Raw genomic sequence first — 12,492 nt, 5'->3', positions numbered from 1 at the left:
TATATATTCCGCTACTCTGTTTAGTTGATAAAATTCCTGTCTAGGGTTGGTGATCTTTCGGGAATGACTTTTGTAACTTATTTGAAAATCCTCAACAGAAAATGGGGAGAAAATTAGGGATATACATATACCCTCCATCGTGTAGTTTTCTCTTGTTATTCAAGGTGATTACTATAAAACTCATCGCCAAAATACATCTAGGGAAGGATAGAGATTGAATTAGAAGTCAAGTTCCATTAGCAAGTTCCAAGCTTCTTAGAAGATCATTCAAAAAAAGAATAAACAATTAGCTCTTGAAGGACTCAAAACTAAATAGTCGGAGAAATATAGTGATATGCATTCGAAATGCAATTCTTTTGTTTTGAATTTGGCACATAGCTTTCCTCAAAAACACTATGCCATCACAATTGTTTTAAATTGACCATTAATGATACTTAATCACTCCAAGGTATTGAACTGTTTCCATTTCAGATTTCCAATTACTATGTATACTTCCTAAAAGAATACGGCCTCCGTTCCACAATACATGCAGCATTTCTTTTTGCGTTGGACATTAATATCTCTAAATGCATATAAGTAAAAAAAAATTAAAAAAAATGATATTTGAAATTCTCTCATTCATACGAATTTAACAAGATCTCACTTGACTATGTTTTTTTCTTACATAATGGTGAAATAAAGATTGTCAAAGTTGATAGATGAATAATGCCCAAAGGACAAATGATTCATGATTGCAAAACGGAGGGAGTATTTGACCAATGCAAAAGTATTCCATCGGAAAGATGGATCACTCGAAAGGGTGAACTAGGTAATCATCCTAGTTTTCAAAACAAAGAAAAAACCTATGAGAAAAGAAAAAAGACTGATAAATTTGTTCTTTTTGTTGATAATAAAAAAATACCTTGTACCCAAAAAGTTCACAGCATGCCCTCCTGAACACTGAGATTTTCTCAGCAAATACAGTCTTGTACCTGGTTCCATGTCCATCAATAATTTACATGTCAATATGTGGCAATTTGGTGATAACATAATTCAGCATATCGACTATGCCCTGACCTTTCCTCACGCTTTTCAAGTGTTGCTATTTGCTCTTTCAACTGCACTATTTTACCAGAAATATATGAGTCCACTAGCTGCCCCGCATCAGCTGTAAGATTAAATACCGTTAGTTTCTGTTGGAAGCTGGTTGCTCCACCATCAACAAAGATTCTTTGTTCCACAAGAAGCTCCACCATAGAGGACAAGGTGTCACAAAAGAAATCAATTAAAAAAGAAAGACGTGTAAGGGACCGTCATTCTTTCTACAAAGGACCAGACAATCAAGAAGTTACAGTCAAACACTTACATGTTCAAAAGATGTATAAACGTTGCTGTTTTTGGGACTTGTGGCACATGGAGCAACAATGATAATTTGTTGTTAACATACTAAAAGCTATTTCAGTAGTTCTCACGGTGTACTAGTTACTAGGTATTTGATGTTTTCCAGATAAGAAAATTAAAATCATCATGGAGAGAGGGGATCAAGAATCCATGTAAATAAAATACTATTCTCTCGTTTCAGATTAATTGAAACAGTTTAACTTTCACAATATTCACCCACTATCATTTACCATATTATTTTACTAAGATATAAAAGTATAAAACACAATGCAATTGTGCAAAAAGTTGTTAGATTAGTATCATGTTATACATATGGCAGAAACATTCAAAGTAAGACCTTGCAAGCAAGAGTTTAGACACGTGAGGAAAAATCAATACTCTATACCTAACAAATCTTGGCAGAACCGCAGATACCCAATTCTCATTATCATAAGCCATTTATAGATAGCATGAAGCCATGAACTGTAAGAAAAACGAGGGGACACTCAGTTCTCTAATTGTTGCTGAAAAATACAATCATCAAACAGTTTTTCCAGACATTTCACATTAGTGCCTCTCAAACTCCAGAAGACCAGCCAGGAACAAAACCTTATCCCCAGAGCTCATTAAGCAAACACTAGAATTTGGGGATAGTTCCCAGTAATGCACTGTAATCATGGCATTGAAATATACTTGTTACAAGGCTTTATAACAGATGTAGTAGCTTTACAAGTGAAGTTTCCAATTCAAGATGGTCTTGATTCGTGAATACTATGAATTTATGAAATCAAGATTCCTTTAGCATGAGTACCAAAGTTTTCTAGTGTGGATGATAAATCTCTAAAAAGAACCAAAAAGGTAGCAGGAGAGAATTGACTCCTGATTAAATCTTTGACGTGTTTACATATGATTGGTGCATTATGCAGATCATCAAATAAATTTGGTTCACAAAAAACACAAGGTTGTTAGATAAATGAAACGAGTAGGCTAGCTCCAGCTGGTTGTAAAACACAGTGTGTGCTTGAAGGAGCGGATAGTGTGTCAGGCAGCTCTTAGTTGACGCTACATATGAAGTCGACATTTCCAAGACTTAAGGGAGACCTTTGTTAACAAAATTGAAAGTCTCTGAAATGTAACTCTATACTCTGGATTACAATTCCACTACCTCACTGAATCAAACTTTAGTTACCGGTTACAGTTTACCTTGTTTTATATAAAAAAATATACTATATTGGCAGTAAGAAAGAAGGAGAATAAACAATGAGGACAGGCTACCGATTAGAATTTACTAAATCAAGTATCTCACAAATCCATCCTTTAGGTCAAACTTCTTGTGTATCATAAAGTCAGGGAGTTGTCTCCCAATCAACAGTTTATTAAGAACTCTTTGTAATTAAAGTATTTGCATTTTTTTGAAAAGATTGAAAGAGCATCTTTGCAGACTTTATGCTAACAATCCCCCCCCCCCCCTCCCCGGGGGGGAGTACGAGTACCAGGAATCTTGTTAGAGAAATGGCATGGTATGTTATGGCTGTTTCCAAGGCTGAAAAAGTATTTCAGGTCAGAACAGGGAAATCATATATTCTTAGAAAGTGTAAAATATTTAAGCTTAAAAGCATTACATTGTTATTGTCCTGTAGATTGAAAAGATAATTTACCATGGGAAGGGAGACATGAGGAAAAATCTTTCACATGGTTTTGTCGATGTTAAATGAATCGTTTTCACCAGATAAAGAAGGCCCATACTTCTTTGACCCACATACTATTCATAGGTGAATATCTTTGCTAAATAGAAAGCTTAATGCTTTCGAAGTTGAGACATCCGTATCCTTAGGCAACGGTAATGACAGCCAAAGGAAAGATGGGACAAGATTTTTTTATTTTAAAAGAGGTAAACTCTAACTTCACTCAGAGAAACAGCAAATGCATTAAAGTAAAGTAATCATGATGCAGAAGTAAAAATAGTTCGGACCTGATTGTTTCTTTAATTCTTCTACAACCTTAAGTTTTTCATTGGCCTTCTGAAGTTCACATTGTAAGGCATCTATAGTTTGCCTAGCCTCAGTTTCAACCCCCAAAGCATTCACCATTCGCAGAACTTTTGTATTAGCAGCGGAAAAATCACCATGCCCTAACTGCCGAGAAGAAAACAAACAAATCAACAATGCTGTCATACAAAAGAATCACTAAATTAGCAGGCATGGTATTGGTATTATGGTTTCTTTCTAGTTCTGTCAATTGCAAACACCTCAACCCATCCCTTATCAAGTCACAAGCTCTTCCCCATCTAGCCTAGATTTTTATTTTGCTTCCAGTTAACTCTTTGCATTCACACAATTAAGGTACAATAATGAAATCCGCAACTTCATATCTACACCTGCTTCCTTCCCACCCACTCCTCTAATCAGGGACCGGACTTAATCACTGAGGGGGGCAAGACGATTATAGCAAGTGGACTTAGGGGGCGCAGCCGCGCAGGGCAACAAAAAACTAAATAATTTTAACTTGTCAGCCTTTTTCTAATGAGTTACCTGGACAAGGGGGGGGGGGGGGGGGGGGGGGGGGGGGGATGGCATGCTTTGGCCCCAACTATCCCACTCCCTCTAATCCCCCTCCCCCCCTCTCTTCCTATTATAAGTTTTATGAATACAAAATTAAAGATACTGGAGTTCAAACATTGGCAAGCATGAAAAGGTAAATTATAACCTATCAAAACGGAGGGAGTAGCACACATTCACCAAGCAATGAACACCCCCCCCCCCATCCCCACACCTTAGTTTAAAAAGGCGCAAGGCTCGGGCGCGCGCCTTTTGGATACGAGGCGCACATAATTTAGGTATAGAACAAGATTAACACAATGTATACTCAAAACAACATAATATATTCGAGTGCCATATTTTCTTGCCGGTTCATAAGCATCGTGTGATCCCGTCGATGGAGTGCCAGAATTAGAACCTTCCATGGTAATTCCAAGCTAAAAATATGGAAAGTAACTCTTATTATGCTACTGCTACTGCCCAAAAAGATTAGGTTGTAGAGATATCACCATTGATTGGACACATGGGATGTGTTTATGTCATTAAAAAAGAAGAAAAAAGTAAATATGACGCGCCTCAATCTTCAGGGGCAGCAGGCTGACGTGGATCTTTTATTTACTTTTTTTTTCTTTTTTAATGATATAAACACACCCCATGTGACCTATCAACGGTCATATCTCTACAACCTAAGCTTTTTGGGCAGTGGCAGTAGCAGTAGCATAATATGAGTTAATTTTCATTTTCCCAACTTGTAATTACCGTGGAAGGTTCTAATTCAGGCACTCCATCAACGAGATCACGCGATGCTTATGAACCAGCAAGAAAATATGACACTCCAACAGTATTACGTTGTTTTGAGTATAAATTGTGTTAATTTTGTTCTATACCGGATTTTAAGGTTTACTAGGAAATTATGTGCGCCTCGTATCCAAAAGGCGCGCGGTTGCGCCTAGGCGCCATGAGCCTTGTGCGCCTTTTTAAACTAAGGTCTAATATTCTAAGCATATAAATATGAAACTTCGAACATTGCTTACAGAAAAAATGGATCAAGTTGAATGAGAATCAAATGGCACTTTGCAATATGTGGTTATAAAACTTCGGACGTTCTCTTTGATTAACTTAATAATTATATAATAGATTTGCCTTCTTAAGATGGTACCTTCTCAAGATCTTCATGTATGCATGGCGACTTGTCTTTTTAGAACATCATTAACCTCATTACCATCCTTCTACTACCAAAACTCCAATTGACTACAGCCATTACAATCTATCATCAATCTTCAAATCATAATATTGGTGTGAGCAGACGGACTAAAAAACCTAGAAAACAATGTCACCAAGCCGGGGCAAGGTCAAGTATTGTTTCCCAATATTAATCATATAAAAAAACAATGGTTTCCCAAATTTCCACCATTGCTTCATAGCCTCAAAACCTCCAAATTTTTCAAGCACGTTGATCACCAAAGACATGGTTGCCCCTCATATCTTCCTAAACCAGCACGCGCAAATGCTTCAAAACAGATGGCAGACAAACACTTTACCCTCAACAATCTCAAACAGAAGATGCTAGAGGGACATAACCAACCCACAACGCAGCAATAAATGATTTGCATTTACCTCATTGTGAATATTCAAGAAAACACAAATGAATTTGCTAATATTCAAGATAAGTAGAGAAGATAAAGAAATTTTCAAAGCAAGAAAACCATTATTTTAGCTTAATAAGCAAGCATACTTTGGACTCCAACAGAGCAATCTCGGAACGAAGTTGATCCCCCTCTCTCTCCAAGGACTTTAATCTTCTAGCTTCATCGTTTAGCTTCTCATTCAGCATCCTAATTTCATTGTGATGTCGATCATTGGCAGCCTTTTGTTCACTAAGATTGACCTCCAACTCTTTGATATAGTTATCTTTCTGGGCAAGACATGATTCAAGCCCCTACATTTCAAAATATAAAATATAAAAATAATCCTTAAAGGGCTTAGACAACCATGCAAATACACAGCAGAAAGAAATAGGTGAAGAAACTGAAAATACCTGAACTAAGGCTCTCCCGACAACTTCATTACCAGGTTCTATATTTGTCTGCTGCTTCAATTCATCAAAAGCAGTTCTTAATTGATCTCTTTCTTCATTAACTGACAAAAGCTGCATGTTTTAAATAAAAGAAGAAATAGGGATGAGGCTCCGAAAGTTAAATAAGACAGAAAGGAAACATGAAAAATATATTTGAAGTTCAACTAAATAGGAAATGTCAACATCCCTCAAACACAAATATCTTTTCCAGTTAAATACTATGTGACTTGCCAACAAGGATACCAATGTCACACCTCATTTGATGTCAAATACTGCATTGGACTAAATAGGGTTCTCTGTTTCTCAGACTAGAGGATCAAGTCCGAGTGACGTATATACTATCAGTGTGCCCTATGGCCAGACACTACTTCAAGTTGAACTGAAAAAGTCTTAACAATGAAATCCTGTTTGCATATTTGTTATCATGTTCAAGTGCCATGTGCATGGGGCTTTACTCTTTAGGAGTCTTCAGCTTGCCTATTTATTGTTCCGGATCGTGGGTCCAGAATGTCTAAGGAGGGGAAGTTGGTGTGCCACAATGCTTTTATGAGAGAAGTTGATAGCACAAACTTGAGCATCTATTTAGAATCTGCCTAAGCATGTGATTTGCTGTGAAACTACTGAGATATGATAACCTATATAGTCCCTCTATTTTTTTATATGTACCTACTTTCCAAAAAGGGGTGTTCTTTGTTCTACCAACTTCTACTTGATTCTATTCTTTGAAAACATATTTTACCATGTTAACCTTTTCCTCACAATAATTACATATTTTTACTATCTTTCTCCTACTTCACCCACCTTTTTCTTAGACTCACACTCCATTTTACTACCTCTCTCCTACTTTTTCCACCCTTTTCTTACACCCACTCACCTCTCCTAGAAACAAACGTCTACGTTAATTGGTTACATAAAAAGACGGAGGGAGTGGCTACTTGCTAGCAAGAGTTTTAAAGTTTCATTCAATTTTCGAAATGCACAGCAACTCAACTAATTTGTAATGGATTTGAGGATTGTTCTTTTACTCTTCTTGCTCAAAATCACATCTTACTTTATACCACGTGAAGTTCTTCATCAAAAGACCAATCAACCATTGAAAACTTACAGATTCCTCTAAATCTGGGGAAAACACAAAATCTAACCAAACCTCCCAGAATACTGAAATGCACCGATTGTTGAAAAACCAACTAACTGACAATGGCCAACCTATATAAGTCTACATCCTCCTATGTTGTAGTTGAAATCAAATTGGTGAATAAAATTGCAATAATACCTACTTTCAAATTGAGTTCCTTGATATCTAACTTGAAGGATTCTTCCTTCTCCTTAGCTAATGCTGTTTCAGATTCAACATTCTTCCTATCAAGCTGAGCACCCTCCAGAGCTACCTCTAGTTGTTTCAAGCGTGCATTTGCCTCTCCTAGCTTTGCCATGCTGCCAATCACTTCCCTGTGTCGCCCCGAAAAAAACACTTAGCATGAAATCAAAATATATTGTAGCATACTTTTCGACACAAATGGAAAGAGAATAGCAAAAAGACATATGAGACTATGAGAGGAACATCTCAAAAGTACAGCTTCATCGGAAATTGTTCTCGTGACTATAATGAAGGGACGACCACTTGCGTGATGAATTATTAGAAGTAGCATCCCACTGGTGTAAAAACCCACTTCACTGCCATTGTGCAACGAATTGACAGCTTGGAGAAATTCCACTTTATTTACCAAAGAAGTTTGGAACATACTTTTCAGATCATAGTTATTGTCATGTTTTTTTTTTTTTGTTTTTTTAAAAGAGGTTCTCAATACTTATAGCGCCTAAAATATGAGTGCAATTATACAGTTATATGCATTTTAATGGCATCAATTTAAGCAGTGGTTTCAAACTTTTAATATCATATAGCAGTAACATAAGTAATGTTTTCAACAATTATAGTGCAAATATGAGTGCAAACATTATTTATATTCAAAAACGCTTTCCGCCGCATGTGTTTTAATGACAGGTGTAGCAGTGTTTTCAATAAACATATGTGACAGAGCGAGTCTCTGCGAAACAGCAGCTTAAAATCTGTTCCATAAAGGACTTCAAATAACAAGACAGCCTTGATTTAATTCCATACATATACAGCACATTCCCAGAGTTCCAGGCGTATTCATTAAAGCTCCTTAAAAAAGCAACAACACTATTTCTTAATAAGTAGACAGAACAAAGAATATAAATTGACAATAGTAGAGCACATCAAATGTTTAAAAGTCAATAATTATTTACCCTCTGCTTAGAATAACATCAACAATAAATTTCTGGCATCACCACAAAAATAAATGAATGACATAATGTCTCTTTTATAAAAGTAAAGATTGCACAGCACATTTCGCCTCTCAACGTTAAGCTTTCCTTGGCATTAGATTCAAGAAATAATTTCTTTGACATGCTGCAAAATTATAACCAATTAGGCTATGCCATGCTCCTATTTAGAAGTGTCTTCCTATATTGGTCTCTCCTTTGATTTTCCTACATCTTAATGTGGGTTGTGATTGACGCATTGTTGACGTTTCTTGAAGCAATTTCCTAGACTGTGTTCCGTGGCTCTTTCAAGTATGTTTTTGACTCAATATCATAATTGTAGAGTGTCCATTTCCGATGGAGCAAAAGATTCATTTGTTCTTTTGGCTGTGGGATGTAATGGACTAAATCAAAATGTCTCTTAATAGATCTTCGCTTCCTTTCCATGAAGTAGAAGATGGTCGTCCCGTTGTCGTCCCGTTATAGCTTTTGGGTCAATTGGAAACGACTTCTCTGCAATTGCAGGGGTAAGGTTGCGTACACCCGACCCCCCCTTACCCCGCTTCTTACGGGAGCCTCTTTGAGGCAATGGGGTAATGATAATGATAATGATGAATGATCATAATTGTAGTTGGTTGTTGCATCATTGAGGCATTTTACAGCTTGATGCTTATCCTTTTGCTTCAGAAACAGGTAAGAAAAAGGTGGAAGCATGGCTGAAGAACGAGATAAGTTAACAAGCAGTCGTGCATTTACTCCCATTGCCATACCACTACTCGATTATAGCATGTCAAACACGGTTGTGCAACACAAACAACAAGTGGTTCTGCAATACCACTCACAATATCAGCATGTCCAACACGGATGTGCAACACAAGAAACATGTGCCTCTCATGCCCCATAACACTACATCATCGTAGCGTGTCCAACATGGTTGACACAAGCAACGCGTATTTTCATCATGAGTTTGGATGTGGGTTGGCTTTGTCTTTTGACATATATTTTTGGGAACATTAGCTGCTTTTCTTTACTTGCAAGGCATTTGTTTTCCATAAAGGAAAAAGGTAAAGTAGGTGATGTGGGTTGGCTTTGTCTTTTGACATAAATTTTGGATGTTGGTTGGCTTTGTCTTTTGACATAAATTTTGGATGTTGGTTGGCTTTGTCTTTTGACATATATTTTGGGAACATTAGCCGCTTTTGTTTACTTGCAAGGCATTTGTTTTCCATAAAGGAAAAAGGTAAAGTAGGTGAATCTTGAAGTTAAGTTTTGCACTTTACTATCTTCCACAACCTTTAGCTTGGACCCTACCACCAAGTGAACAGCCTTGTCGCTAAACAAGATACCCCTTGTCCCTTCTCTAGATCCATTTTCTCATTCAAGAGTCATTCCTAGGGTTCAATAGGTAAGTTACATCCTTCCAAAAGAAGAGGCTCCATGTTAGAATCAAACTTTCCTCTCCTTGTGCTTTCATTTATGCTTTTTGCTACCTTTCTTTTAAAAAAATTAGGCTTTAGATTATATTATTATCTTTCTCAAACCAATGCTCATTGAACTTTATGGAACTTTCAAATGAAGCCTCTTTTACACTGTAATGGGTGTGTTGATACTGACTGTGTGTGATCCCCCATGACCCTTATGACCCTTGTAACTCTCGTTCTAGTCATTTGGCTTCGATTACGCGTGCTATTCACACACAAACCCAGAACGCCCCTCGACCTCCACTATCGAGTGTCCTTGTTTCAAACAAGGCTTGCACACTTGCCACCGGATGTGCAAGAGTGCATCACACGATCTAGGGATTACAGAATTGGCTTAGCTAGAATCAACCTTCTAGGTAGTTTCCTTAAGTTATAATTATTGCCAATTTATTGGCTATCTAGTAGACATCATATTAGTATGAAATGATTCATTATTCTTCATTATGAAGAATTGTGCAAGGGATTTAATTTTGATCTTTTTCTGTGGTGTGATAGCTACATTTATTGAGTCTATATAGTATTATATACATGAGTTCCATTTCCATAGTTTCCTATCATCTCTGCAGTAGTTGTCATGCATAGGGCCATTAGCCATTCCATAAATACAACGGAAAGATTATACTATTACATTATACTATTACACAGGGAAATGAGCATATCATGGATATAAAAAAAATATGATATAAGTATTGAGCACGTTACAACCATATGAGGAATCTATTACATTATACTTCCTCCATTTTTTTATAATTGCACCATCTTGGTTTTAGCACTATTCGCTTATTCTTATATAGTTATTTTTTGCGATTTATATGTAAGGAAAAATATACTCATGTGGGATCTTGTTAGATTCGTCTCGAAATATACTTTCAAATTATCGAATTTTTATAATTTTTTAAAATGTATAATGAGAGATATTATTAGTTAAAATAGTGCATTGGCAAGCGTGAAATCCCAGATGGTGCAATTAAAAAAAATGGAGGAAGTACTAAAACTGACACCATGAATGACACGTGTCACTTCCTGATGCAGTTTTTTCCCGCCATAACATTTGTTTCATTTTAGGAAAAAAAAACTACATTAGCTTTTTTAGGAAACTAAGATAAAAAAATGAAATAATAATATAAATTAAATTACCATAATTGTTACTATATAATATATTATTGGAGGAAAGATGAATCAATACTCCCTCCGTCCCAGAATAGTCGTTACACTTACCTTTGCACAAATTTTTAGGTGATAAGTGGTTGTTTGATTATCAATTGTTATTTTATTAAAAAAGTAGATGTGATAGGAGTTAGTGGGGTATTTTTTTAATTGAATGAGAGAGGGTGTGGGGACAAAAAAAATTTAGTGAAAAGAGAGACAATATAATAATTGTGGGGTCATTCCTAATTTAGAAGCGTAACAACTAATCTGGGACGGATGGAAAAGGAAAGTGTAACAACTAATTTGGGACGGAGAAGTATTATTTTTTTAACAATAGAAGTCCATTTAATTGTACTCAATTCAAACTATGTTGCATTTTACTGACTCGGTTATACTCGGATCTTTTCGAAAATTAGTCTTGGGTCGGTCATTCGGGATTGGTTAAGTTTGTTAGATCGACCTACAAACAAAGTTCAATACAAGTACACAACTATAATCCCTAAATTTGTATTGTAATATACAAATTTAGTTCATTTGAATAATTTTTTACACAACTTTGAATTTATAATTTTTCATATATCTTTTTCATTTTCACGTTTTCCAAACATCACAAGTCTTTTATTTAGTTACTATTGAATTGCACCGGCCCTAAAATAGTATGATACTGAAGTTTACCGAACATAACATTTTGAAATTTATAAATATCAAGAAATTCATGGAAGCATTCAGCATGGGATGCATCCACGAAAATTACTCTTTACAGCATCCTCCAATACCAATGGTAAGAATTGTATAAAAAAGGATTCATATGCTGTAACACAACTTAGGTCTGTTTGGCCAAGCTTCTAGAAGAAAACAGCATATGTTTCTTAGAAGTAGTTTTCCAGAAACGGTTTCTAGAGAAACACTGTCGAGAATTAGAATTGTTTGGCCACATAAATCTATAAGTGCTTCTGAGAAGTAGAAAAAGTTTGCACTGCTTGGCCCATTGTTTAATTTTCAAGTTTTTCGAACCATATTTTTAATTACACTTAAATAAAAATATTTACCGAAACTCATGTACCTTTAAAACTGAAGTGTTATACTTTTTCCCGTACATATAGAACAAAAGTAACGACAATGAACTGGAAGTATATGTAATGTACTTGTATGTATTTTGCTTACAAGTTATGATTATAGATAAGCTTGAAATTCCTCCCAAAAGATAAAATTAAATAAATACGATGACGAACAGAAAAAAGAAAAAGGATAAGTTCTTCACTTCCCATCGCCATCAACGAGATCTAGAATCTATGTCTCCATCTACATCCCCTCAACACCCTCTCCCTTCATCACCTTCGATCTCCTCCTTCCGCCCACCTCCTTCCATCAAACCCCACTCGTCTCCACCACTTCCACAACCTCCTCCGGAAAAAAAGATCGTAGGAAGACCTTGACAACTACCCTCAAAAAATTAAAGTACAAAAGTTTGAAATTTACCGGGGGCTGGGAGCAACGAGTGAATGGAGTCGGGCTGCCGGAGTCTACTGGTCTAAAAGATGAGAGGTGAGTGACTGGGGACAACAGAATGAAGGAGAAGTGTCACTTGGGTGGGTGGGTGGGGTGG

The 12,492-nt window shown here is 36.3% G+C and overlaps 1 protein-coding gene across 3 annotated transcripts in view; it reads right to left on the bottom strand.

Moving 5' to 3' along the window:
* Positions 1 to 12,492, bottom strand: part of LOC110803577 (mitotic spindle checkpoint protein MAD1) — a 28,014-nt gene that overhangs the window by 4,090 nt on the left and 11,432 nt on the right. For all 3 annotated transcript variants that reach the window (XM_056840333.1, XM_022009104.2, XM_022009105.2), the window contains exons 8-13: positions 7,251 to 7,422; positions 5,935 to 6,045; positions 5,632 to 5,835; positions 3,332 to 3,494; positions 1,057 to 1,147; positions 902 to 971 (exon numbers count right to left, since the gene is read on the bottom strand). In XM_056840333.1, the coding sequence (XP_056696311.1) occupies positions 902 to 971; positions 1,057 to 1,147; positions 3,332 to 3,494; positions 5,632 to 5,835; positions 5,935 to 6,045; positions 7,251 to 7,422 (811 nt within the window). The remainder of the gene's footprint in view (positions 1 to 901; positions 972 to 1,056; positions 1,148 to 3,331; positions 3,495 to 5,631; positions 5,836 to 5,934; positions 6,046 to 7,250; positions 7,423 to 12,492) is intronic.

This window comes from Spinacia oleracea, chromosome 3, assembly GCF_020520425.1.
Source record: "Spinacia oleracea cultivar Varoflay chromosome 3, BTI_SOV_V1, whole genome shotgun sequence".
NCBI lineage: Eukaryota > Viridiplantae > Streptophyta > Magnoliopsida > Caryophyllales > Amaranthaceae > Spinacia > Spinacia oleracea.
The sequence above is the reverse complement of the archived record's forward strand: the minus strand, read 5'-3'. Positions and strand labels throughout refer to the sequence as shown.